We start from the raw sequence: 27,388 nt of genomic DNA on the forward strand, positions 1-27,388 counted from the left end.
CAGGCGAGGGGTGACAGCGACGTGCCCCGACCCCACATTTGGGCAGAAATTGGCCGATTTGGGAGCTCGCATAGGAAGGAAAAAACAGCGGGAGGGTGGAGAGGGGGGGCAAGCCGGGGAGCCCCGCGTCCATCCCTGGGTCCATCCCTGGGTCCATCCCTGGGTCCATCCCCGCTGCGGGGGCTGCGGGAGGCGTTGGGGGGGTTCGGGGTCACCCCCTCCCCGGAGCGGGAGAGCCCCGTGTCCATCCCTGGGTCCATCCCTGGGTCCATCCCCGCTGCGGGAGGCGTTGGGGGGGGTTCGGGGTCAGCCCCTCCCCGGAGCGGGAGAGCCCCGTGTCCATTCTCGGGTCCGTCCTCGCGTCCATCCCTGGGTCCATTCTCGCTGCGGGAGGCGTTGGGGGGGTTCGGGCTCTGCCCCTCCCCGGGGCGGGGGAGCCCCGCGTCCATCTCCGCGTCCATCCCCGTGTCCGTCCCCGCGGCGGGGGCTCCGGGAGGCGCTGGGGGGTTCGGCTCGGCCCCTCCCCGGGGCGGGCGCTCCCCGCCGGCGGTAGCGCGGTGCGGGGGCGGGCGGCCCGAGCGGAGCGGGGCGCGATGGGGGCGGCGCGGCCGCAGTGAGCCCGGCGGGGAGCGGAGCGGGCGCGGAGCGGGGCCGATGGCGTTCAGCGCCTGGCAGATCCTCTCGCCGGTGCAGTGGGCCCGCTGGACATGGTCGGCGGTGCGGGGCGGGGGCAGCCCCGAGGAGGGTGACGGTGCTGGCGAGGAGGATGATGATGATGATGAGGAGGAGCAGGACCCGCCGGCGGGGGGCTCGGCCCTTGGCTTCAGGCAAGTCACCCATGGCCCTTTCCCTTCCCTGAGCGTCCTCCCCGGCCCTGTCCCCATCCGCTCCCCGCTCGCTGTTTGGCTGCCGGGGATCCCGCACCGCACCGGGGGCTGGGGGGCCGGGAGCCGCTCCCCGGAGGATGCTGGAGCAGCCGGGGGTTGGGGGCCCGGAGCCGCTCCCCGGAGGATGCTGGAGCAGCCGGGGGTTGGGGGGCCCGGAGCCGCTCCCCGGAGGATGCCGGGGGTTGGGGGGCCCGGAGCCGCTCCCCGGAGGATGCCGGAGCAGCCGGGGGTTGGGGGGCCGGGAGCCGCTCCCCGGAGGATGCCGGGGGTTGGGGGGCCGGAGCCGCTCCCCGGAGGATGCTGGGGGTTGGGGGGCCCGGAGCCGCTCCCCAGAGGATGCCGGAGCAGCCGGGCGTTGGGGGGCCCGGAGCCGCTCCCCGGAGGATGCCGGAGCAGCCGGGGGCTGGGGGGCCCGGAGCCGCTCCCCGGAGGATGCCGGGGGTTGGGGGGCCCGGAGCCGCTCCCCGGAGGATGCCGGGGGTTGGGGGGCCCGGAGCCGCTCCCCGGAGGATGCCGGAGCAGCCGGGCTCGCTGCGTGTCCTTGGAGGCCCGTGCTGTGTGCTCAGACCCGGCTGAAAGCCCCCGGCAGGGCTGGGGTGCGCAGGGCGCTGCTGCCGCTGATGTTTCACCTGCTCTCCCTTTTCCCTTTGCCAGCGTGTCCCGCTGGACAGGAGCGAGGGGATGCCCGCGGCCAGCCTGGGGCCTGGCTGGACGTGTGGGTGCCCTGGAGGATTTCAGAGGTAGCCTTGAAAGCAGTAATTCCTCACTCTTTTCCTTCCCCCCCTCCCCTTCGGCAGCTCGGACTCCACTGATAATTTTGAGACCCCCGAAGCAGAAACGCCGGCCTGCTCGCCAGTCAAGGAGTTCTGTGAGCCCCCGGGATCGCCAGAGCCTGAGGCCGGGAGCCAAGGTAAAGAATCAGCTCTAAAGAGTGCCACCTTCTGCTCTTGGTGCTCTGCTCTGGTGGCAGAAAGGCAGGGTGGGGTCAAGGAGTAAAATTCCCTGACTTTGAGTAATGCCTGGCACACTTTTGGTGGTTGATGGCCTGGACAGTTCAAATGCCAGGGCTGGGCTGGGCGCCCCACAAAGAGCTGTGCTGGGCTGACTGGGAGGAGTCCCGGGGTGCTGTTGAATTATTTTATCAGTTAAATAACGTTCCTCTGACACTTCCTCTGCAGCCTGGGGGCTGCCCTGGCTGCTGCTGGCTGGTGGGACCTTGCTCATGTGTCCCTCACCCCTGGCTCCTGCACAGCAGTGACAAAAATGCCAGGTCTGTGTCCCCTAGGCTGGTCAGTGGAAGGGATTTCATTGCACAGGCCATTTTTCCTTGCAGTTGGGTGCCAGCTGTCCTCACTGTTAAAGATGCAAGAGCTCAATGCTGCTAAACCCCATTTTTTGAGAAATTGCAGGGCATCTGCTCTAACTGCGTGGGGTTTCCCTTGCTGGTGGGTCCTGAGCTGTTTTGCAGGTTTATCCCTATGTCCCACACCTCCTCTGCTCCCCTGAGTGTGGCTCCCCATTAGCCCATGGCCTTGTGAGGCCCCACTGTCTCCATTCCCTCCTCTTCAGGGGTTTGTGCTGGTGTCCGTGGCTGATCTTGGTGTTTTTCTCTGTTTTTGTGCTGCTGGGAGGAAGCTTTGAAGCTGCAACAGCCCACAGGAGGTTTTCAGGGCAGGGCAGGGAGGAGAGCTCGCCTTGCATGTGCTCTCAGCAGGGCAGGGTGGCTGGGCAGTGCCAGGCTCTTTGTGAGCCCTGGGGTGCCCTGCAGGAGCCTCTGCAAGGCACGGGGGAATTTGTGGTGGCTCAGGCAGTCCTGGACAGGCCATGCTGAGCATTCCCTGCCCTCTCAGTGCTGCAGACCCTGGTGTGTGATGTGCAACGTTGTGCTTTCCTTCAATGCTGGCAGCAGCAGCAGCAGCTGGGAACTTTGTGTGGGGCTGATTTCAGAGCACATGGGCTTGGTCCAGACCGTGGGTCCTTCTGTGCAGGAGCCCAGGCACAGGATGCTGTGGCTCTCCATCTCCTGTGGTGTTGTTCTGCTTTGGCTGCTCATCCATCCCTGTGGAAAACTCCAGTTTGTCTGCTGTGGTGTTGGGAGTGCTCTGTTCGTGCTTCCAGTAATCACAGCTCTTGGAATAATCCTTTTAAGAAGGGATGATAGAGGCATCTTTACTTTGGGGATAATGCCTGGGAAAGGGGGGGAGAGATAAAGGCTTTCCTGGCAGGTAGGAAGATCATTTCAGGGTGTCACTGTCCCCCTGTGTGCCTGTGCCCCTTGTCCTGGGATGAGCAGCTCCTGCTCAGCAGTGAGGGAGTATCTGCTCCTGCACACAAAGCTCCCAGTGTTCTGCAGACAGGGGCATGATCTCCAGCAAAAGCTGTTTTTTTTCTGTGCTGGCTGGCAGAGAGTGGCATGTTGGGGCCAGCAGAGCCAAACTGTGGTGCCCTTCCCTGCCCCTGCCTCTGGCTGTGCCTGTTCAGGTTGTCTGGAATGGTGGAGAGAAGGGATTCTCTGGCTGTGGGTGGCTTTGCAGTGTGCAGAGGCACCCTGGGCTGTCACACCACCAGTGCAATCCCTGTGCTAAGGCCTCATCTTTGCATTCTGCTGCTGCACAGCAGCCCTTGGGTCTGGCTGCAGCTCGGTTGCAGCAGTGGCAGGGATGCAATCCCTGAAATGGCTGCTTGGCAGCACCAGGAGCTGCTCCCTGCTGGGCTGTTTGGGGCAGTGCCAGGGCTGCACCTGGGGGCAGGCACTGCACCCCCGGCCTTGAGGGACAGGCACTGTCTGCCGTGTATTTGCAGTCTCACCCTGCCTTGGGAATAAATAGAGTGAGGAATGACACAAGCTGTGACTCCAGGGCTGGCTGCTCCATGCACAGCCAGGAGGTGACCTGGCTGTGTTAAACCCTGTCCTTGGGGACAAAAATTCAGCCCTGGAGGGAGCTGCAGTGAGGGTTTGTGCCCACTCAGTTTCTTCTTGTGGTCTCGGCTGGTGGGATTAATTCTACCCCATTCTTGCTGGAGTTATCTGCAGTCATCTGCCAGTAGATATTTTGCACAAGGAAAAGTAGGTATTGGAGTTATCTGCAGTCATCTGCCAGGAGATGTTTTGCACAAGGAAATGAGCAGAAGCAGCAGATCTGGAGCCATCAGAGCTGGGAGCTGCCCTGATGCAGGGCACGTGTTTTCCGGTGCGTTAGCAGCATCCTCCCTCTGATGCTAATTCTTAACAGAATGGATTTAAAAATAGATCAACGGCTGTTGAACACCGACAGAAAGCAGTGGTGGGGCTGAGCTGGGCGTGTGGGGCAGATATCCTGTGCTGGGATGGGAAGTGTGTGACTCACAGCTGAGCCCAGGGCCCGGAGAGCAGAGGGGCTGTTCTGGCACAGGGGTTGCTGCCTGTGGGATGGAAAGGGCTCTGAGCCTTTGCTGCCGAGTTCTCCTGGTTGGTTTGAGGGATGGCATGTTGGAAAGCTGTTTAAGTCGGTGTTTGTGTTTAATTTCAGCCCGAGGAAGACAAGCAGAGCAATTATAATGCAGAGGCACAACGCGTCTGTTACTGCGGTGCCAGACTGCCCTGCCTGCTTTTCTTTAGAAAGTAAAAAAAAAAATAAAATCTCAGTTTTCACTTTGTAGCATCCCCTGCAGGTACTCAGCTGGGTGTGGAGCAGGTTTGCAGCCTGAGCACAGCCAGGACAGGGCTGTGGGTGAGATCCAGCTTGTCCTGTGCTGTGTTTGGGGCAGAGCCTGGGGTCTGTGTGTGCCAGGCTCTGAACTGTCCAGAACTGACAGGGTGCAGTGCCAGAAGTGGGACAGGATTGTATTTGGGTTTCCCTTAGACAAAGGAAGGAATGATTTTTGTGGTGGTGTTCACAGGGGTCCCAGGATGAGGGAAGAGATGAGAATCTTGACTCCATGTTTCAGAAGGCTGATTTATTATTTTATTATATATATTATATTAAAAGAAAATTATATATTGAAACTATACTAAAAGAATTGAAGAAAAGATTTCATCAGAAGGCTTGAAAGGAATAGAAAGGAATAATCACAAAATCTTGTGACTGACCAGAGAGTCTGAGCCAGCTGGGCTGTGATTGGCCATTAATTAGAAACAACCACATGAGACCAATCCCAGATGCACCTGTTGCATTCCACAGCAGCAGATAATCATTGTTTTTCTTTTCCTCTGAGGCTTCTCAGCAGAAAAATCCTGGCAAAGGGATTTTTCAGAAGATATCATAGCAACAAATGATGAATTGGACTATGTTTTTAGAAGGCTAATTTATTAGGATATGATATGATATTATAGAATATTATACTAAACTATACTAAAGAATACAGAAAGGATACAGACAGAAGGTTAAAAAGATAATAATGAAAACTCGTGATTCTTTCCAGAGCCCTGACACAGCTTGGCCCTGATTGGCCAAAGAGTCAAAACACTCAGACTAGAAATTTAATGGAACAATACTTGTTGGTAAACAATCTCCAAACACATTCTAAAGGAGTAAAACACAGGAGAAGCAAATCAGATAATTACTGGTTTTGGGTGGTTTTTTTTTTGTTTTGTTTTTGTTTTGTTTTGTTTTGTTTTGTTTTTTTCTGAGGCTTCTCAGTTTCCCAGGAGAAAAATCCTGAGCAAAGGGATTTTTTTTTCCAAAATAATGTGAATCCCACAGGATGGGCCACCTCAGGGTCACCTCTTTGGGATGCTCTGGAAGGGGCAGAGCTGTGTGTGGTCCGTGCCTGCCAGCCCTCCTTCTCCTGGGCTGCTCAGCCCAGATTTGGCCCAGAAGGAGGATTTGAGCAGTGACAGGGCTGGGGGACAGCTGCAGGAGTTGGGGACAAGCTGGTTTCCCTGGCAGGAGCCACGAGCCAAGGGAGTACGTGCGGAGCCAGCAGGGCTGCTCACAACGTGACTGCCTGGGGCTGGGGCTGGGGGAGAGCGCAGGAGGAGCAGGGAGAGCTGCAGGAGGAGCAGAGAGCATTCAGGAGGAGCAGGGAGAGCTCAGGAGGAGCAGAGAGCATTCAGGAGGAGCAGGGAGAGCTCAGGAGGAGCAGGGAGAGCTCAGGAGGAGCAGGGAGAGCTGCAGGAGGAGCAGGGAGAGCTCAGGAGGAGCAGGGAGAGCTCAGGAGGAGCAGAGAGCATTCAGGAGGAGCAGGGAGAGCTCAGGAGGAGCAGGGAGAGCTCAGGAGGAGCAGAGAGCATTCAGGAGGAGCAGGGAGAGCTGCAGGAGGAGCAGGGAGAGCTCAGGAGGAGCAGAGAGCATGCAGGAGGAGCAGAGAGCATGCAGGAGGAGCAGAGAGCATTCAGGAGGAGCAGAGAGAGCTGCAGGGCTGGGGATGGGAATGGGGCTGGGAATGGGGATGGAGGAGAGCTCAGGAGGAGCAGAGAGAGCTGCAGGGCTGGGAATGGGGATGAGAATGGGGTTGGGGGAGAGCTGCAGGGAGAGCTGCAGGAATGGGGCTGGGGATGGGGGAGTGCTCAGGAGGAGCAGGGAGAGCTCAGGAGGGCTGGGAATGGGGCTGGGGATGGGAATGGGGATGAAAATGGGGCTGGGGGAGAGCTGCAGGAGGAGCAGGGAGAGCTGCAGGGCAGGGGATGGGAATGGGAATGGGGGAGAGCTCAGGAGGAGCAGGGAGAGCTGCAGGCACCGTGCTGGGCTTGGGGAGGGCTCCCAGGGCTGCACTGAGGTTTTTTGCCAGGGCTGGGCAGCTGTGGGAGCCCCCAAGGATGGGGCTTGTGCTCTCTGCATCCTGTGTAATTGTTCCTGCTGCTGTTGGAATCAGTAGAAATGTAGAGGGGGAGAGGAACGAGGGGAAACCCAGCCCCTCCTGAGCTTGAGGAGGGACATTTCTGCTGCAAAAGATTTCCAAAACCAGCAGCTGAGCCTGCACCTCCTGCCTCCCAGTATGGCCCAGTTCCTCAGCTCTCAGGCTGGCTGTGGGAGGGGATGAGCACTCCTGGGTGCAGAAAATGAGGGAATCACAGAACTGGAGAAGCTGGCTGGGTGCTTCTTCTGCTTTTTGTGGGAAAACCGTTCTGAGCTATGGCCGCACGCTCCTTTCCTCCCCACCCTGGAGTTACCATGGCGTGGAGAGGCAGTTTGTGTGCTGGCTGCTTGGTATTCAAGGAGTAATTACTCATTGCTTGGGTTAGAAACCAGGATGGGCTCACGTCTGTGAGAACAGCAGCTGCCAAACCTTCTGCTGGGAAGGCAAAATGCACTTAAATAGTCCTTTTGCCCTGACTTTGAAGTCTGTTCTTCTATTCAGGGCTGTCTCAGGAAGGCTTCAAACAGCTGAGCAGCACAGCAAGTGTAATAAAGTTTTCTTTGGGGTCTGTTAAGGAGGTTTTCCTGGTTTCTAATGATGGGAAGGCCTGCCAGGCGCTGCCTCAGACTGTTCCCTGGCTGCACTCCAAGTACTCATCCACTGCATTTGTGTTTACTGATGCATTTTCTGGGGCATCAAGGCAAGGTCTACTTGGAGGGAGCTTTTTTTTTTTGCAGTCAGAGGAAGCATTTTTGCAGTCTCAGGGAGCACACAGACCCTCATGATTCATTTTCATGGCTTTTAGCATCCTGGGGATCAATTACGCCAACCACGAGCCATCAACTGAGTCAGGATTGTTGGCTCCATGTCCTGGATCAGTCCTGGGATCAGATATTTGCCTGATTCCCTGTTCCTCTGCCAGCCTGGCTCTGTTACCAGCACACATGAGCTGGTTGCAAATGCCTGGTGATAGGAAAATGTAAGAGCTGAAATGAGGGATGTGGGACTCCAGGTGGCTCTCTAAAATGCAGTTTATTGCGTCCAAAATGCAGTTTATTGTATCCAAAATGCAGTTTATTGTACACAAAATGCAGTTTATTCCATCCAAGAGGTCACAGCAGTCCAGGGTCATGGGTGACAGAGCTGTGCCCACAGCTGTCAGCTCCAGCTGCAGGCAGGCCTGGACACCCTTTGGTTTAGGTTACATTGCATTATTTACTTTTCTTTTGGTTACAATGCATTATTTACTTTTCTTTGCTGAGCATCTTCATACAGTAGAACCAATCTATACCTTAACTTTTATCTATAGCCTATCATAACTACTATAATTACCATATTCATGTTACTGTTCTCCAATCACTCACAGTCAGTACATTACAGTTTAAGCTGGAAGTTGTTTTTCAGTTTTCTTGCAGTGGAAAATTCTGAGACCTTTTTTCTATTTGCCACATTTGCTGCCTTGTTTGCCTGTGCTCTCTCCCTGCTTGGTAAAAACATCTTCTTGTTTGGGGTGGGTTTATCCTTTGCTCTAAGCCATAATAACCCTTCTAACTCACACACCCTTTGCCTCCTTGGTTATCCAGTGAGACTGGCTCAGCAATTCTTTCCTTCTATATCAAAACTTGCTTCCTCTCTATTCTTTCATCAGACTCTACATTCAAAAATCTTTCTGCCAAGCACACAAATCTGTGAGACTTTCCTGTCAAACTCTCATCCTTCCCAACAGGAAAAAGCTCTCCTGGGTGCTCAGGGGTGCGGGTCTGTGGGAGCAGGTGGTTGCTGTCCCCCTGCCAAACAGGGGGGATGCTGGAGGTGACTCTCACCTCTGTTCCAGGGCAGGGCTGGGGCAGGGACAGACAGATTCCCCTGGTGCAAGCTCTTCATCACGCAGGCTGCTCCTCCCAGCCAGGTTTTCAAACTGTCACAGACATCTTTTATGAAAAATCCTTTTGCTGGGATCTTTTCTCCTGAGAAGCTGAGAGGCCTCAGGAACAAACTGTAACCAATGGTTATCTGCTGCTGTGGAATGCAACAGGTGCATCTGGGATTGGTCTCATGTGGTTGTTTTTAATTAATGGCCAATCACAGTCCAGCTGTGTCAGACTCTGGGCAGTCACAAGATTTTATTATCATTCTTTCCTTTCCTTGCTACCCTTCTGATGAAATCCTTTCTTCTATTCTTTTAGTATAGTTTTAGTATATAATATATATCATAAAATAATATAGTCTTAAATAATATAATATTTATATTATTTAAATAATATATGTCATATATTATAAATCATATATATATGACATATATTATAATGTCATATAATATAAATATATATGTCATATATATATGTATATATATGTATATGACATATAATTATATATGTCATATATAATAAATCAGCCTTCTGAAACATGGAGTCAGATTCTCATCTCCTCCCTTGTCCTGGGACCCCTGCGAACACCACCACATTAAACCAGTTTGGTTTAGGAAGAGCATTGGTTCTGTTTTGCCCTTGGAGGGCCTGGTGGTGTCTCCCCAAAAGGTGCCTGTGAGGGCTGCAGGTACCAAGCGCTCCCTGATGGGTGCTGGGCATCCCAGCATCCTGTCTTGAGGATTTTTCTCCCAGGAATCTGTGCAATTGTGCCTGGTTGAGGTGCAGGAAAAGCACCAGATGTTTTCCTCTTGTGCCTTGGCACAGCTGCACCACAAGCCTGGCTCTGGGTGCTCGGTGGGTGCAGCTTTCAGGGTGCCTGAGTAGATAAAGGATCTTTCCCATCCCTTGATGTCAAAGAAAAGATTAAACGGTAAAAGGATTGAGGGGAAAGGATTGGAGATTAAGTCATGGATCAGGATTTGTCATTAGAGGACGCTGACAGCAGTGTGGAGAGCCTGGTGTGACTACAGCAGGGTTTGTGCAGGTGGAGAGCAGCTGGTGCGGGGCAGCTTCCCCTGCCTGCTGCAGGCAGGAGCGTCCAGCCCTGCAGCCCCCAGATCCCTCCTGCAGCCAGACTCTGCTCCTTCACTGAGTGCACCTTCCCATTCCCTCCTCCCCGGGCCCTGCTGGCTCACATTTTGTGCTGCTGTCTCGTGCTGTGCGTCCCTGAACTCTTCTCACTGATTTTTAACTCTGCCCAAGCGAGCAGTGACTCCCTTGTGGTGTGGCAGGAGGGAAGCTGAGCTGTGGGTCAGTGAATCCCCCATAACATCCAACCCTAGAGCAGCTGTGGGGAGGGAACAGAAAGCCCTCTGGAGGGGAGTGCACTGCAGGTTGTCGCAGGCATCTTTTATGGAAAATCCTTTCCTTAGGGTTTTTCCTCCTGAGAAGCTGAGAGGCCTCAGGAACAAAATGTAACCAATGGTTATCTGCTGCTGTGGAATGCAACAGGTGCATCTGGGATTGGGCTCATGTGGTTGTTTCTAATTAATGGCCAATCACAGCCCAGCTGTGTCAGACTCTCTGTCCGAGCCACAAACCTTTGTCATCATTCTTTCCTATTCTATTCTTAGCTAGCCCTCTGATGAAATCCTTTCTTCTTTTAGTATAGTTTTAATATAATATATATCATAAAATAATAAATCAAACCTTCTAAAACACGGAGTCACATCCTCATCTCTTCCCCAATCCAAGAACCCCTGTGAACAGCCCCTGTCACACAGGTCAGGCTTTACCCATCTCCTTTTCTCTTTCCAGAGCCAGGTGGCCATGGTGACCTGCTGGTAGGGGAAGCCCACTGGGACAGCTCGCCTGGGAAGCTCCCCAAAGATGAGGCTCAGCCAGAGATTGGAGCCCCTACAGCCAGCTTGGATGCTAAACCTGACCCTGACAACTCACCCCTGATGCAGCCCCTGGGCTGCCAGGCTGACCCTGGCCACTCTGCTGGGGAGCCTGTGCCCCATGTGGGCACTGCCACCATGCCAGCAGGGGACACTGGCACGGGGCTGCTGGAGCTGAGGGCTGATGATGCCCTGGGCCAGGAGCAGCTCGGGAAAGGGAAAACACCGGGGAGGAAAACAGATGAAGCCACAGAGGAGACCCAGCTTGAGCAGCACAAGAGGAGTGTGAGCCCCTGCCAGCTGCAGAGCTCTGCCCCAGCAGCCCCACAACGCCTCCCCCAGCCCGGGGAGCTGGGGGCAGACCCAGCTCTGGAGGCCCCAGGGCAGCTCCTGAAACCTGGGGCTGATTCTACAGAGGCCAAGGAGAGCGTGGAGGCCAAGCCAGCTTCACCCAGGAGGGGCAGCAGGATCCCAGCCAGCAAGCTGACACCCAGGAGACACAGAGAGTCCCCCAAGAGAGCAGCTGAGGATGCGGAGAGGGGTCCCACAGAGCCACCCTGGGGCTCCTCCCAGCTGGCTCCCGGCCTCAGCTCTCTCAGTGGCAGCTCTGTACTGCAAAATTCACCAGTTCTCCCCAAGGGCTCTTACCAGTTTGACCCCAGTAACTTTGACTCCATGGATCCATTCAAGCCCACCAAGACTCTTGCCAACAGTGACCCTGACTCCTGCTCCACTGCAGACAACAGCCTCAATGAAATCCTGGAATCTCAGACTCTGGAGCTGCAGGACGAGGCCCTGAAAGGCAGAGACTCCCCCAAGAAGCCCAAGTCACGCCTGATAACGTGAGTGCCAATGCCAGAGCTGGGGCTGCAGCCCCCCTGTGCTCCCCAGGGGCAGGCAGAGCTGCACTGGTGGTGGTGATGGAGGTGGTGATGGTGATGATAATGGAGGACGTGATGGTTGTAGTGGTGATGATGGAGGTGGTGATGGAGGTGATGATGATGGAGGTGGTCATAGGGAGGTGATGAAGGAAGTGATGATGGAGGTGGTGATGATGGTGATGGAGGTGGTGATGGTGATGATAATGGAGGATGTGATGGTGGTGGTGGTGATGGAGGTGGTGATGATGGTGGTGATGATAATGGAGGAGGTGATGGTGATGGAGGTGGTGATGATGGTGATGGTGATGGAGGTGGTGATGATGGTGATGGTGGTGATGATGGTGATGGAGGTGGTGATGGTGATGGTGATGGAGGTGGTGATGATGGTGATGGAGGTGGTGATGGTGATGATAATGGAGGATGTGATGCTGGTGGTGCTGATGGAGGTGGTGATGATGGTGATGGTAATGGAGGAGGTGATGGTCATGGTGGTGATGATGGAGGTGGTGATGATGGTGGTGCTCCTGCCCTGGTGCCTCCTGAGCCAACCCCAGATCCTGCCATGCCCCTCACATTCTGCTGGTGGCTCAGTGTTGTCCCCCTGTGCCTGTCAGGGCACTGTGGGGGCAGAGGGACGGGAGTTCTGGAGCAGTGCCAGTGTCCTGAGTCCCAAGGGAAGGCTGGACTGGGACCTGCTTGCAGGGTCACCACTTTGGAAACCCCTTGGGGGTGCAGCTGGTGGCTCAGGGTGTAGATGTGGTGTCAGAGGAACCCGCAGGGGAGGCTGGAGCTGATGTGTTTGCTGGACTTGTGCTGGACCAAACACACCCTGGTGGATGCAGGTGTGGTCGGTCGGATGTAGCTGAGACATTTTGTGAGCTCCCACCAAGTTTCTGTTTTGTGTCAGAGAAAGAGAACAGGTTGGACAGGCAGTCTCTCACTCTGCTGTCGGATTCTCCAGTGTGAAAATTAGATGGGGGGTTTTAACAGTGAAAGAGAAAACCTCACAGGCAAAAATCAGGCTGTGCTGGATGGTTTTGTCCAGGAAACACTTTACAGAGAGTAGATAAAAAAGAGCTGGTGTTCCAATGTGTGGCTGTGTGTGAGCAGAGCCTGTGGGGAGGGGAAGCAGCAGGGAATTCTCTGCTCTCTCTGTGTCACCTTGGAGCAGCACAGGCAGCAGGGCACTGCCCTGGCAGTGGGGTTTGTGTTGGGATCTCACCCCACAGCAGGGCATTGGCAGTGGGGTTTGTGTTGGGATCTCACTGCCCTGGCACTGAGGTTTGTGTTGGGATCTCACCCCACAGCAGGGTACTGCCCTGGCACTGAGGTTTGTGTTGAGATCTCACTGCCCTGGCACTGAGGTTTGTGTTGAGATCTCACTGCCCTGGCACTGAGGTTTGTGCCTGGATCTCATTGCCCTGGCACTGAGGTTTGTGTGTGGATCTCACTGCCCTGGCACTGAGGTTTGTGTGTGGATCTCACTGCCCTGGCACTGAGGTTTGTGTGTGGATTTCACCCCATAGCAGGGCACTGCCCTGGCACTGAGGTTTGTGCCTGGATCTCATTGCCCTGGCACTGAGGTTTCTGCCTGGATCTCTCTGCCCTGGCACTGAGGTTTGTGTTGAGATCTCATTGCCCTGGCACTGAGGTTTCTGCCTGGATCTCTCTGCCCTGGCACTGAGGTTTGTGTGTGGATCTCATTGCCCTGGCACTGAGGTTTGTGCCTGGATCTCATTGCCCTGGCACTGAGCTTTGTGTTGGGATCTCATTGCCCTGGCACTGAGGTTTGTGTTGGGATCTCTCTGCCCTGGCACTGAGCTTTGTGTGTGGATCTCTCTGCCCTGGCACTGAGGTTTGTGCCTGGATCTCTCTGCCCTGGCACTGAGGTTTGTGCGTGGATCTCATTGCCCTGGCAGTGAGGTTTGTGTTGGGATCTCTCTGCCCTGGCACTGAGCTTTGTGTTGGGATCTCATTGCCCTGGCACTGAGCTTTGTGTTGGGATCTCATTGCCCTGGCACTGAGGTTTGTGTTGAGATCTCATTGCCCTGGCACTGAGGTTTGTGTTGAGATCTCATTGCCCTGGCACTGAGGTTTGTGTTGAGATCTCATTGCCCTGGCACTGAGGTTTGTGTTGGGATCTCATTGCCCTGGCACTGAGGTTTGTGTTGAGATCTCATTGCCCTGGCACTGAGGTTTGTGCGTGGATCTCTCTGCCCTGGCACTGAGGTTTCTGCCTGGATCTCTCTGCCCTGGCACTGAGGTTTCTGCCTGGATCTCTCTGCCCTGGCACTGAGGTTTGTGCCTGGATCTCATTGCCCTGGCACTGAGGTTTGTGTTGGGATCTCACCCCGCTGCCGTGGGCAGCACAGGCAGGATCAGAGTGTCCCATGTGTGTGTGTGCCTTCCCAAAGACTGAGCTAGGCAGCTCCCTGTGCTTCTCAGAGCAGAGTTAACATCCAGGTCTTTTCACACACTCTTCTTCGGGTCTTTTCACACACTCTTCTTCTCTCCATCTGTCTGTCTCTCTCCCTGTCCGTGCTTTGGTGCATCAGGACTACTGAGCAAGTGAAATTTCTCTGTTTTCTGTTGTAAGTACTCTCTCCTGTATTCCTTTTCTTTTCCTTTGCTGTTTTTGTCCTCTCTCTGGGTGTGTGCTGCCCCACTGGTCTCCATGGCATGCTGGCTCCTTCTGCCCTTTGACTTGTGCTCTCTGCTGTCTGGTTTGTGTGGTGGGGTCCCCAGGGTGGCCTGGCCTGGTGTGAGGGAGAAGAGGAGAGCTGAGCTGAGCTGAGCTGGGCTGAGTTTAGCTGAGCTGAGCTTAGCTGAGCTGCACTGGAGGCACACACCCGTGCTTGTCCTCGCAGCATGCCGCCTTACAGCATCTTCTGATGGTGGACAAATGCCCAAAACCTTCAGCTCATGGAGGGGCAGCAGGTTTTTGTGCAATCCAGAGCTGTTATCTTGGTGCTGGGGGGGAGCTCAAACCAGCTGCCAGGCGATGGGATAACCCTGGCACAGGAGAGGGTGCAGAAAAGAGGAGTTTGGCAAGTTTGTCTTGCTCGTGGCAGGGCATAAGGGAGAAAAGCAGTGCAGAGTGATTGTTCAGTGTGAGCCAGGTGTGCATGGCAGCGTGCAGAGCCAGCTCTGTGTGCCCCACGTTGCTCCTTGTGCTCTGCTGTGCTGGGCTGGGGGGGCTGGACACTGCCAGGGGCTGGGGGCAGCTCCATGAGCCTGGGAGCAGCTCCATGAACCAGGGAGCAGCTCCATGAGCCTGGGAGCAGCTCCATGAGCCAGGGATCAACTCCATGAACCTGGGAGCAGCTCCATGAGCCTGGGAGCAGCTCCATGAGCCTGGGAGCAGCTCCATGAACCAGGGAGCAGCTCCATGAGCCTGGGAGCAGCTCCATGAGCCTGGGAGCAGCTCCATGAACCAGGGATCAACTCCATGAGCCTGGGAGCAGCTCCATGAGCCAGGGATCAACTCCATGAACCTGGGAGCAGCTCCATGAGCCTGGGAGCAGCCCCATGGACCTGGGAGCAGCTCCATGAGCCAGGGAGCAGCTCCATGAACCAGGGATCAACTCCATGAGCCTGGGAGCAGCCCCATGGACTTGGGAGCAGCTCCACGAACCAGGGATCAACTCCATGAGCCTGGGAGCAGCCCCATGGACTTGGGAGCAGCTCCATGAACCAGGGATCAACTCCATGAGCCTGGGAGCAGCCCCATGGACTTGGGAGCAGCTCCATGAGCCTGGGAGCAGCTCCATGAGCCAGGGAGCAGCTCCATGAGCCTGGGAGCAGCTCCATGAGCCTGGGGGCAGCTCCATGAGCCAGGGAGCAGCTCCCTGCAGTGCTGCTGGAGCCTTTGCCTGTGCCTGGAGGCTGGGGTGCCTCCCCTGCAGGGGCTGTTACAGGAGCTGTTCCAGCTCAGCAAGCGTCTCCTGGGGGGTCAGACGTGCCCATGAGGCTGGGGGGTCCCTGAGTGTGGAGTGTGAGGGGTGAGATGCGGGAGAAGAGCTCCTGCTGTCCCACCCACGTTCCCCCTGGGGCCGTGGGGATGCGGCTGTGCCTGCAGCCCTGCACAGGTGGCAGGGGATGGGTGCCTTCAGGGACATGGGATGGAGTTCCAGGGACAGCCTCCTCCCTGAAGGGCAAGGAGACCACCTGCAAGACCTCCTTGGGCTAAAGATCCCACCTGAGGGGCCCCTCTCCTGGGGGCAGCGTTCGTGCCGCACGGAGCGTTTGTTTGGGGCACAGCACCCTGCCTGACTCACCTGAGAGATGGGGATGCTGTGGAGAAGTCCCAGGCAAGCTTCCAGCTGCAGGGAGAGGCCATGAGACAGCCTGGACATGGTTCTTCCTGCAGAAAGTCGACTTGCACCGAAGCCTGGGGTGCCACGGTGCTGGGCATGCAGGGCGAGGGAGATCCTTCTGTGCCAGCTCCTTGTGCAATCCAGAGCTGTTATCTTGGTGTTATCTCTCTCCCCATCGGCCTCTTGGGGTCCTTGCTCGGCTCCTTACCTTCCTCAGGAATAAACACCTCACAGACAAACCCAACTTGTGTGTAGTTGTGTCTTTTGTTTGCCTGTTCCTTCTGTCCCTCCCAGAAGCCGCTCTGCCTCGGTGTTTGACTGGTGAGTGGGGTGCTGGCACGCCGTGGGTGCAAGGCTGGTGCTGGGACTGCCTCCCCCTGCTTGGGCTGTCTGGCACTCACCCCACATCCCCCTCGCTGCCCCTGAACCCCCCTGAGCTGCTGCTCCTCTCTCCTGCAGGAGTGGATGCAAGGTGAAGCAGCACGAGGCACAGCAGCCCCTGGTCCTGGACATCAGTGCTCAGGTAGGGGGGTGAGACCCCAGAGCTCTGGGCTGGGCACAGGGGGCTGGGGAGAGCTGGGCTGGCTGAGCTTCAGGCTGGCATCTTCCCTGTGGGCAGTTCCTGGTGGGAAGGTGTTGGGGAAGGTGAAACAGGAAAGCCTTATAAATGTGATTGCCTGGCTAAAGATTCTGAGAATATGGAAACTGTAAGTGAGATTGAAATGAAAGCAAGCTTTGAGATGCCTCAGTTACTGAACAACTGGAAAACAATGGTGTGGCTGGCTGAAGGTGATCCCCTTTTGATGGAACAACACCCTCTGCCTGCAGACAGGCCCAAGGGTCAGAGCAGACCCTACAGCTTGGCAGAAGGGGCCCAAAGAGGAGTTTGTAGGGTTTAGAATGTAACACAGGATGGTGATGTAGTGATTCTTATAGGCTGTATGGAAATGCTGTAGGATTTGTGTCTTGTACTGGATTGGTTAGTGAGAATCACAATATTCAACACAGAAGAAGATTTATGGTATTGGAATGGGAACCTCGCTCTCTTACCCCTTTTACTCTCTCACCCTCTCATCCTCTCTCCCCCTCTCCTCTCTCAGTCCTGCTCTGAGCTGTGCCTGGCAGCTCCCAGCAGGGCCCTGCCCTTGGCCCTTTGCAATAAACCCCAAATTCCCCACCTGGCTGCAGAGATCTCTCATCTCCATCCATCCCCACCATCCTGCCCCCATTGCTCCTACAGGAAGGGAGGGAGGAGCAGCTCACCTGTGGATTTTAAGCTTTCCATGCTATCTGTGCAGTATCAGCTGCCCACCTGGTGGCCTGACCCCTGCAGATCTTGCCTGACTGCGTGTTTTGGTCCTGCAGGAGGAAGGAGTGTTGATCTCAGAGATCCCAGACATTACACACCGGGATGGACGTGCCACTGATGAGGAGAAGTTGGCCTCCACCAGCTCCACGCAGAAACCAGCGGGGCTGGAGAAGAAGGCTGAGGCAGAAGATGACCTGGAGTACTTTGAGTGCTCCAACGTGCCTGTGTCCTCAGGGAAGCACAGAGCAGAGGCAGGTGAGGAGCCCCCTGCTTGCCTTCAGCTCTGGGAATGTGCTGTGGGAGCCTCTGGCAAGGAACTGGTGCTGCAGCCTCACCAGAGTTTGTTTGCACTGACAGGGCTAAAGGCTGCTGCAGGTTCTCATGGAACCTCCCATTGCTTCCCTGCATTGTTTCCAGCATGGAAAACGATGGTCCAGGCTGTGTTTATTTAGGTTTTGTGTACAGAGCACTCTCCCTGCGATGCTGCAGAGGGATGTGGCTCAGGCATGAGGTTCCCCCCCACCAGTGCTCACTGCTGAGCAGAGCAATTGCTCACTCAGAGCATCCTGCCCTGACTCCTGGGCTGCAGGGGCCCTGCTTAGAGCAGAGCTGCCAGGACCTGGCGTCCTGGCACAGGGCTGTGCTCGATGGAGATCTCAGTAATGCCCACACAGACCCAATTATTGCTCCTGGTGGAATTCTGCCATCAGTTTCCCACGTAATTAGCCTCTCTGCCCAAGCCATTACAAAATAATTAAAAACCAGGCAACATGACATTTAATCAATAGCCAAGCCCTAGGTGCAAGCAGGGGAAATCACCACGGGGGGGTTGCAGGCTCCCCTCTGCAGGAACCCATTAATCATTTCTGCTGAGGGCTGTGCTGGGCTGCCAGCTCCACGGAGAATGGTCCTTTGTCCTCAGGGGAGGAAAATCTGACAGTCAGGGGAGAGGCTGGAGGGTTGATTTATTATTGCTGCTGCTCCCAGAGGCCAGGCAGGTGCAGGGGCTGGGTGCTCTCTGCAGGGATGGGGTGGGAGCTGTGGGTGCAGCTGCTGGCACTGGGAGAAATGGAGGGAAGCTTGGGAAGAGGGCAGTGTCACATTACCTGTTCCTCTGCAGGCTGAGCTCTCTAAACGCACTGTTAGCACATGAATTGTGGCTGCACTTGTGGGAGTGTGGCCCAGAAATTACCCCTGAACTGTGGATTGTGTCAGCAGTTGTGGCCCAGAAATTACCCCTGAATTGTGGATTGTGTCAGCAGTTGTGGCCCAGAAATTACCCCTCATGCTATGTGAAGCAGCACCTGCAGGTCAGGGTGTCCCTCAGGTCAGGGTGTCCCCAGGTCAGGGTGTCCCTCCTGTGAGACAGTGTCCCCTCAGTGTCCCCTAGGTTGGGGTGTCCCCCTATGAAGCAGAGTCCCAGGCTCGGGTGTCCCTGCTGTGAGGCAGAATGTCCTGTAAGACAGAGTGTCCCCAGGTCAGGGTGTCCCTCCTGTGAGACACAGTGTCCCCAGATTGGGGTGTCCCCAGGTCAGGGTGTCCCCAGCTCGTGGTGTCCCACACTTTGTAGATGGGGGAGATGTTTTTTGTCTCCTCCCTGCTGTTCAGAGCAGCAGGGGCCGTGTGTCAGGTCCTTTGGAGGGTGTTAGGGCTGGTGCTGGGGCTGAGCCTTGCCCCCAGTTTGTCCCTGTGGCTGCAGCCCTGGGCAGGGCACAGGAGTGGGGCTTTGGGGGAGGAAGGCAGGGGACAATGGGGGTACAACCCCCCCAGGCCTTGCAGAGGCACCCAGAATGGCACCAGGAGAGTGCCAGGATCTCTGTGTGAGCATCTCCCATTCCAGAGCTCTCCTGGAGCACCAGGGATGAGGGGTGCTGGTGCTCTGGGGTGGTCTGAGCAGCTGCTGAGGTGCAAAACGTCCTGTCCCAGCCCTGGGGACATGGGCACAGCTGAATTGCCACCACACGGTGGGACATGGGCACAGCTGAACTGCCACCACATGGGCACAGGTTGAACTGCCACCACACGGTGGGACATGGGCACAGGTTGAATTGCCACCACATGGTGGGATATGGGCACAGGTTGAACTGCCACCACACGGCGGGACATGGGCATGGCTGAATTGCCACCACATGGTGGTCCCAGCCCTGGGGACATGGGCACAGCTGAACTGCCACCAGAGGGGAGTGTTGGTTCTCACTCCAGGAGTGCTGGAAGGCTGGCAGGGTGCACCTTGTGGCACCTGGGGACAGGGTTTAATGGTGACCTTGGCAGTGCTGGGGTCTCCATGCTCTTAGAGAGCTTTTCCAACCAAAATGATGCCAGCAAGGAGCTGGGGGCAAAGATGCCTTAGGGAGGGGAAGCTCAGGGGATGGGGAGGCTCAGAGGGACCCTCCTCTGCCTCAGAAAATCTGTGTGTGCCCCAGGGTGCTGTTTGCAAATCAATTAAAGGTTGTGTTTCGTTGTCTTTAGGTTTTGAAAAGGAGATCTGCAAGCAGATGGAAAAAGGAGGGCCTGGCATCTTCCCTGTGAGTGCCTCTCGCTTTCTCCTTTCTGAAATGAGTTTCTCTGGGAGGTAAAATTCCTGACAAGCCCACGCAGGGACTTGATAAAAATAGCAGAGATTTCCCAGCAGGCCTGGAGGAGCCTGGCAGAGACAGATCCCTCCTGGGTGGGCGAGTGGAGGGAGGGAGGGAGGGAGGGAGGGAGGGGACAGGCAGGACAGTGCTGGGGACAGGGAGGGAGGGAGGGATGGGTGCTAGGGACAGGAGCAGGGCTGGGGACAGACAGGAGCAGGGCTGGGGACAGGAGCAGGGCTGGGGATGGACAGGAGCAGGGCTGGGGACAGGCAGGAGCAGGGCTGGGGACAGACAGGAGCAGGGCTGGGGACAGACAGGAGCAGGGCTGGGGACAGGAGCAGGGCTGGGGATGGACAGGAGCAGGGCTGGGGACAGGAGCAGGGCTGGGGATGGACAGGAGCAGGGCTGGGGACAGGAGCAGGGCTGGGGATGGACAGGAGCAGGGCTGGGGACAGGCAGGAGCAGGGTTGGGGACAGACAGGAGCAGGGCTGGGGACGGACAGGAGCAGGGCTGGGGATGGACAGGAGCAGGGTTGGGGATGGACAGGAGCAGGGCTGGGGACGGACAGGAGCAGGGTTGGGGACAGGAGCAGGGCTGGGGATGGACAGGAGCTGGGCTGGGGATGGACAGGAGCAGGGCTGGGGACAGGAGCAGGGCTGGGGACAGGAGCAGGGCTGGGGACAGGAGCAGGGCTGGGGATGGACAGGCAGAGCCAGGGCTGCCCTGGGCGGTGGCTGAAGGACAGGGAGGGCAGAGCAGGCTGTGGGCAGCTGCCAGCACAGTTTGGGTCTCACATGGAGTGCCCAGGGCTGGCTCTGGTGCCCCTTGGTGCTGGAGGGACCCTCAGGGCCCTGCCCTCTGACAGCAGAGGTGGGAAGAGCACAGGAGCCCTGCTCTGCAGCCACCCTGCCCCTGGCAGCCCCACCGTGCTGGCACAGCCCTGCCATGGCCTGAGGAGCCCCAAGGGACACCCTGTGCCAGCCCCAAAGCTGCTTGAGCTGACAAGCAGATGACAATGGGATTAGCAATATCAGCAAAAGCAAGCCCTGGGAGACAGATTTAGCTGTGCTGAGCCCCACAAGGACATGGGCAAAGTGAGCTCTCGTTTGGTGCCCTGAGAGCCTGGGCAGGCTGTGGTCCTGCAGGCGGCTGCTGTCACCCCAAGGTACCTGCAGGAGCTCAGGTGTGCAGCAGCTCTTGGGAGGCTGAACCTCCTCAGTGCTGGGGTGCCTGGCCCCAAACCTGCCCCAGGGGTGGCTCCCACCTCTGCCATGGCCACAGGGAGCTCGAGCTGAGCAGCTGAAGCACCAGGGGGAGGAGAGGGGAGGGGAGAAGTGCTCCAGTGCTCTGGTTTCCACACTGTGAGGAGCAGGCTGCCTCCTCCCTCCCCTTCCTCCTTCCTCCCTTCTCTATTTCTGGCAGCCCCTTCTCAGGGAGATGCTGCAGGGCTGTCACTGCTCTGGGTGGGGAAAGGAGGGACAGGCCGGGCCAGCAGCTGGGGCTGAGCCTTGCCCCCAGTTTGTCCCAGTGGCTGCAGCAGTGTAGCCATGATATTTCCTGAAAAGTCCTTTCCTTAGGATTTATTCTCCTGAGAAGCTGAGAGGCCTCAGGAACAAAATGTAAACATTGATTATCTGCTGCTGTGGAATGCAACAGGTGGATCTGGGATTGGTCTCATGTGGATGTTTCTAATTAATGGCCAAATCACAGCCCAGCTGGCTCAGGCTCTCTGTATCTTGTGTCTGAGACACAAGCCTTTGTTATCATTCTTATTCTATTCTTAGCCAGCCTTCTGATGAAATCCTTTCTCCTATTCTTTTAGTATAGTTTTAACATAATATATATCATAAACTAATAAATCAGCCTTCTGAAACATGGGGTCAGATCCTCGTCTCCTCCCTCATCCTCAGACCCCTCTGAACACGCTCACAGCAGCACTGGGGCACAGGCAGGGCACAGGAGGGGCTTTGGGAGAGGAAGGCAGGGGACAATGGGGGTACAACCCCCCCAGGCCTTGTAGAGGCACCCAGAATGGCACCAGGAGGGTGCCAGGATCTCTGTGTGAGCATCTCCCATTCCAGAGCTCTCCTGGAGCACCAGGGATGAGTGGGGCTGTCCCTTGCACCCCTGTTCTGAGTTCTGCTTCCCCCACAGCCTCCTTGGCCATTTGGGTGGGCAGCAAAGCCCAGGAAATGTCCCTGCAGCTGCCAGCAGCAATCTGAGCTGCACTGCTGTCCCCTCCAGGCTGGGAGGGCCTGGAGACAGACAGACAGACAGACAGACCCTTGCAGACCATCCCTGCCTGTGGCTCACAGCCAGCAGAGACCCTCCAGGCTGGGGATATTTTTAAAGCAGCCATGGGATAGGGGAAGTTGGATGTGCTTGGGGCTGGGTCTTTTCCTTCTGAAATGGTCCTTAGGGTTTCCCTTTTGGGATGTTGCCTCCCTGGGGCAGCTCGTGGCTCCTTTTGCCTGCTCCTGGCACCTCCCAGCAGCTCTGCCAGGGCTCTGGGCTCTGTGTGTGCAGGAAGGGAAAATGCAGATGCTGATAAAGCAGGGGTGGGGTGGGTGAAAAGAGCCCCCTCCCCAGCATCCCATCCCTGGGTGATTCCCCCAGGACAACCCCGGGCTGTGCTCCATGGACAAGTGCCCCAGCGTGAGCAGCAGTGAGAGTCCCTTGGCTGGCATCTGCCTCAGCGAGTCTGAGAAGGCAGCTGTGCTCACACTCATCAGAGAGGAGGTAAAGCTCTGGGCCTGTCCCCTGGGGCTGCCCTCGTGTCCCCTGGGGCTGCCCCTCGTGTCCCTGTCCCCTGGGCTGTCCCTTGCTCATCAGAGACCAGGTAACAGCCCTGTCCCTGTCCCTGGGGCTGCCCTTCGTGTTCCTGTCCTCTGGGGCTGCCTCTTAGAGGTAGCAACCATGTCCCTGTCCCCTGGACTGCCCCTCGTGTCCCTGTCCCCTGGGCTGTCCCTTGCTCATCAGAGACCAGGTAACAGCCCTGTCCCTGTCCCCTGGACTGCCCCTCGTGTCCCTGTCCCCTGGGCTGCTCTTTGGAGGTAACAGCCCTGTCCCTGGGGCTGCCTCTCATGTCCCTGTGGCCTGGGGATGCCCCTTGCTGATCAGAGAGGAGGTAACAGCCCTGTCCCTGTCCCCCGGGCTGTCCCTTGGAGGTAACAGCCCTGTCCCTGTCCCTGGGGCTGCCCCTCGTGTCCCTGTCCCTGGGGCTCACCCCAGGGCAGCAGGGGTGGCTCTGCTCTGCCCAGGATGGGGGATCTGATCCCCTGCATGGGACAGAGAGGGGACACCCCCCAGAGCACATCCCAAGGGTCCTGTGCCTGCTGCCCCCAGATCATCACCAAGGAGATCGAGGCCAACGAGTGGAAGAAGAAATACGAGGAGAGCAGGCAGGAAGTGCTGGAGATGAGGTGAGAGCTGTTCCCTGAGGGGGCATCGGGGGTGGCACAGCTCAGCCTCACCAGGCTGGGGTGGCTTGGCAGAGACTTCTCTTAGTGCTGTGTCAGTGTCAGATTTTCTGGAAAAATCCCTTCACCAGGATTTCTTTTCCTGGGAAGTTGAGAAACCTCAGAGAGAAATGAAAACAATAATTATCTTATTTGCTTCTCCTCTGTTTGGCTGCTTTGGAATGTGGCTGGAGATTGTTTACCAACAGGTGGTTGTTTGATTGGTTTCATGTGAATTGTTTTTAGTTAATGACCAATCACCATCAGCTGTGTCAGACTCTGAGGAGTCAGTCATGAGTTTTTATCATTGTTGTTAAGCCTTCTGTCTGTATCCTTTCTTGATTCTTTAGTATAGTTTTAGTATAGCATAATATAATATAATGTAGTATAATATAATATAATGTAGTATAATATAATGTAGTATAATATAATATAATATATAATATGATATAACATAATATAGTATAATGTATCATGTAGTATAATATAATAATATATATAATGCAGTATAATATAGTGTAATATATAATATAATATAATATAATATAATATAATATAATATAATATAATATAATATAATATAATATAATATAATATAGTATAATAGCCTTCTGAGAACATGGAGTCAGATTCTCAATTCCTCCTTCATCGTGGGGACCTCACAAACTCAACATCAGTGTTCTCTTAGTGCTGGTGCTGTGTCCTGCTCGTTCCTTTGCTGCAATAAAATAGAAATAAATAGAAATAAAATTGAAATAAAATCCCATGGGCTGTGCCAGCCCCAGTGGCAGAGGAGGGCTTTGGTCTGAAGCAGCACTGATGGGTGGTGCAGCCCCAACATCTGGGCCCTGTAACTGTGGTCCTGTGGGGTGCAGTGGTGCCAGGGCCAGCAGGGCCTCCATGGGGCAGGAGCTGGAGGTGCATGTCCCCACAGTCAGTGGCCTCTCACCTGTTTGTTTTTTCTCTTCCTTCTAGGAAAATCGTGGCTGAGTATGAGAAGACCATTGCCCAGATGATAGGTAAGGTGCTGTCAGCTGGCCAGGTGTGCAGGGCAGGGAGCTGGCTGCCACAGCTGTCCCCACCCAGTCACTGTGTCCCTGTTGTTTGTTCTCCATGCCAGAGGATGAGCAGAGGACAAACATGACATCTCAGAAGAACCTGCAGCAGCTCACAATGGAAAAGGACCAGGCTCTGGCAGACCTGAACTCAGTGGAGAGGTCCCTGTCGGATCTGTTCAGGAGATATGAAAACCTGAAGGGCGTCCTGGAAGGATTTAAGAAGGTCCTTACCTTGGTTTGCCCTTTCTCCCTGCAGCTCTGGTCCCTGGCCCCAGGATTCCTGGGCAGTCACACTCCATATTTCTATGCTGCTGAATGTAAAGCAGAAATTGGGTTTGTTAAAAACCTTTTTTCTTACATTCAGAACAATAACTATCATCCTGTCAGAGCAATGTCTTTGTGCCCATTGCAGATGGATTTACTTACTTTTCCAGAATGAAGAAGCTCTGAAGAAATGTGCTCAAGATTATCTGACCCGTGTCAAGCAGGAAGAGCAGCGGTATCAGGCCCTGAAGGTCCACGCAGAAGAAAAATTAGACAAGTAAGGTCATGCATGAGATTGCTGGGTGCTTCCAGACCTTGTAGGGAAGCAGCTTCATTTGCTCTCCAGAGGCTGGAAGGCAGGAGCTGAATGATGTGAAAAGCTGCATTTTACAACCTCAGGCTCAAGTGTCTCTAAGCAAGGCAGAGCAAATCCCTGAATGCACTCTCTGATCTCTGCTTATTTATTTTTTAATGGAGAACCTGAGGTGCACAGTCTATTTATGGCCACTTAACCAAGTTCCCATCTGTCCTTGTGCTCGTGTTTGTGGTACAGCAGGAGCTCAGCAGCACGTGTAACCCTGAGTGGGGTGGGTGGTGAGGGGGTTTAGCTTGGCCCTGAAGGAGCAGAGCTTCACACTTTATTTTATGGTGGTAACGTGCGTGCAGATGGGAACACCAGCCCACATCTTGCCACCCTTCTAGAATTCCAGGACTGACCAACAGTGCTGGGAGGGGCCAGGAAAGGGAAGGGACAGGTGACTGACACACCTGGGAGGGAGTTATCAGGAGAGGGAGCCGACTTTCTGAGGTAAACCCTGGCGTCACAAGGCAGCAGTGGTGCCCCCTGAGCGGCCCCTGGCCCCCTGTGTCCCCCAGAGCCAACGAGGAGATCGCCCAGGTGCGCACCAAGGCCAAGGCGGAGAGCGCGGCGCTGCACGCGGGGCTGCGCAAGGAGCAGATGAAGGTGGAGTCCCTGGAGAGAACCCTGCAGCAGAAGGTAACACACACCTGCCCCTGCCTCTCTGCAGCCCTGCCAGCAGCTCCTGCTGCTGCCCTGAGCATCCTCTTGATGCCAGAGGCGTCCTCCAGATCTTTGGTCCAGAAGGTGTTTGGTTTTTGGGATTTTTTTTGTTGGTTTTTTTTTGTGTTCTGGCATCCAGATTTTTGGGATTTTTGTTTGTTTTTCTGTGGTTTGGCATCCAGGTTTTTGGTCCAGAAGGTGTTTGGTTTTTGGGATTTTTTTTGTTGGTTTTTTTTTGTGTTCTGGCATCCAGATTTTTGGGATTTTTGTTTGTTTTTCTGTGGTTTGGCATCCAGGTTTTTGGTCCAGAAGGTGTTTGGTTTTTGGGATTTTTTTTGTTGGTTTTTTTTTGTGTTCTGGCATCTAGATTTTTGGGATTTTTGTTTGTTTTTCTGTGGTTTGGCATCCAGGTTTTTGGTCCAGAAGGTGTTTGGTTTTTGGGATTTTTTTTGTTGGTTTTTTTTTGTGTTCTGGCATCCAGATTTTTGGGATTTTTGTTTTTCTGTGGTTTGGCATCCAGGTTTTTGGTCCAGAAGGTGTTTGGTTTTTGGGATTTTTTTGGGGGTTTTTTCGTGTTCTGACATCTAGATTTTTGGGATTTTTGTTTGTTTTTCTGTGGTTTGGCATCCAGGTTTTTGGTCCAGAAGGTGTTTGGTTTTTGGGATTTTTTTTTGTTGGTTTTTTTTTTTTTTTTGTGTTCTGGCATCCAGATTTTTGGGATTTTTGTTTGTTTTTCTGTGGTTTGGCATCCAGGTTTTTGGTCCAGAAGGTGTTTGGTTTTTGGGATATTTTTGGGGGGGGGGTTTGTGTTTTGTGGGGTTGGTTTGGATTTTTTTGGGGCAGAATGGGCATTGCTGGCTTATGTGGGCCTGTTTGCTGGCTTGCTGCAGATCTCTGCAGGTCTGACTGGGATGAGGAGTTCCTGTTCTGCCCTGAGCATCCTGTTGATGCCAGAGGTGGATTTTTGGTCCAGAAGGTGTTTTGTGGGTTTGGTTTTTGGGATATTTTTGTGGGTTTTTTGTGTTTTGTGGGGTTGGTTTGGATTTTTGGGGGCAGAATGGGCATTGCTGGCTTATGTGGGCCTGTTTGCAGAGGTGTGGGCTGGGGCTGGCTTGCTGCAGATCTGGAATGAGGAAGGGTGAGCACAGGGCTCTGCACAATGCCTGGATGCACAGAGGAGCTGTTTCAGGGTCACATATAGGACCTGGCTGCCCTTTCCCACACGTGCTTGATGCCAGATGGGCCCTGCTGTTGGTCCCCAAGATGTGCTTTTCTTCCAGAACCAGGAGATTGAGGAGCTGACCAAGATCTGCGACGAGCTGATAGCGAAACTGGGAAAGTCAGACTGAGCTCAGCACCCCCTGCTCGCCCAGCACTCTGCACTTGGCTGCTTCTCTCGTGACCTTGAGCACCTTGCCTTAGCCCTGGGTTCCCTGCAGGAAAGCTCTCGTGTCCAGCTGCCCCTTGGCTGCCAGACCTGTGGCTCCTGAGCAGGGCTGCTCCCCTCACTGTCCCTGTCTGCTTCCCACAGCTCCAGGCTGGGATCCCTGCAGTCAGCCTGGGCATCATCCTGGGCTCAGCCTGGGCATCATCCTGGGCTCAGCCTGGGCTCAGCTTGGGCATCATCCTGGGCTCAGCCTGGGCATCATCCTGGGCTCAGCCTGTGCTCAGCTTGGGAATCATCCTGGGCTCAGCCTGGGCATCATCCTGGGCTCAGCCTGTGCTCAGCTTGGGAATCATCCTGGGCTCAGCCTGGGCATCATCCTGGGCTCATCCTGGGCATCATCCTGGGCTCAGCCTGGGCTCAGCCTGGGAATCCTGGGAATCATCCTGGGCTCAGCTTGGGAATCATCCTGGGCTCAGCCTGGGAATCATCCTGGGCTCAGCCTGCGCTCAGCCTGGGAATCCTGGGAATCATCCTGGGCTCAGCTTGGGAATCATCCTGGGCTCAGCTTGGGAATCATCCTGGGCTCATCCTGGGCATCATCCTGGGCTCATCCTGGGCATCATCCTGAGCTCAGCCTGAGCTCAGCCTGGGAATCATCCTGGGCATCATCCTGTGCTCAGCCT

At 55.3% G+C, this 27,388-nt stretch overlaps 1 protein-coding gene across 2 annotated transcripts; it reads left to right on the plus strand.

Moving 5' to 3' along the window:
- Nucleotides 1-608: 608 nt before the first annotated feature.
- TACC1 (transforming acidic coiled-coil containing protein 1) lies at nucleotides 609-27,126 on the plus strand. Of its 2 annotated transcripts, XM_036396585.2 has the most exons (14): nucleotides 609-827; nucleotides 1,685-1,797; nucleotides 10,352-11,276; nucleotides 13,871-13,906; nucleotides 16,091-16,154; nucleotides 16,997-17,195; nucleotides 19,410-19,465; nucleotides 22,134-22,256; nucleotides 22,863-22,939; nucleotides 23,951-23,994; nucleotides 24,096-24,256; nucleotides 24,468-24,574; nucleotides 25,174-25,294; nucleotides 26,599-27,126. In XM_036396585.2, the coding sequence occupies exons 1-14, from the start codon at nucleotides 655-657 to the stop codon at nucleotides 26,665-26,667; spliced, it is 2,268 nt and encodes a 755-aa protein (XP_036252478.1). In that variant the 5' UTR covers nucleotides 609-654; the 3' UTR covers nucleotides 26,668-27,126. The 2 variants fall into 2 exon arrangements, with proteins under 2 accessions (XP_036252478.1, XP_036252479.1); XM_036396586.2 differs by lacking the exon at nucleotides 13,871-13,906 and having other exon boundaries at nucleotides 610-827.
- The last annotated feature ends 262 nt before the right edge of the window (nucleotides 27,127-27,388 follow it).

This window comes from Molothrus ater, chromosome 28 (assembly GCF_012460135.2).
Source record: "Molothrus ater isolate BHLD 08-10-18 breed brown headed cowbird chromosome 28, BPBGC_Mater_1.1, whole genome shotgun sequence".
Lineage (NCBI taxonomy): Eukaryota > Metazoa > Chordata > Aves > Passeriformes > Icteridae > Molothrus > Molothrus ater.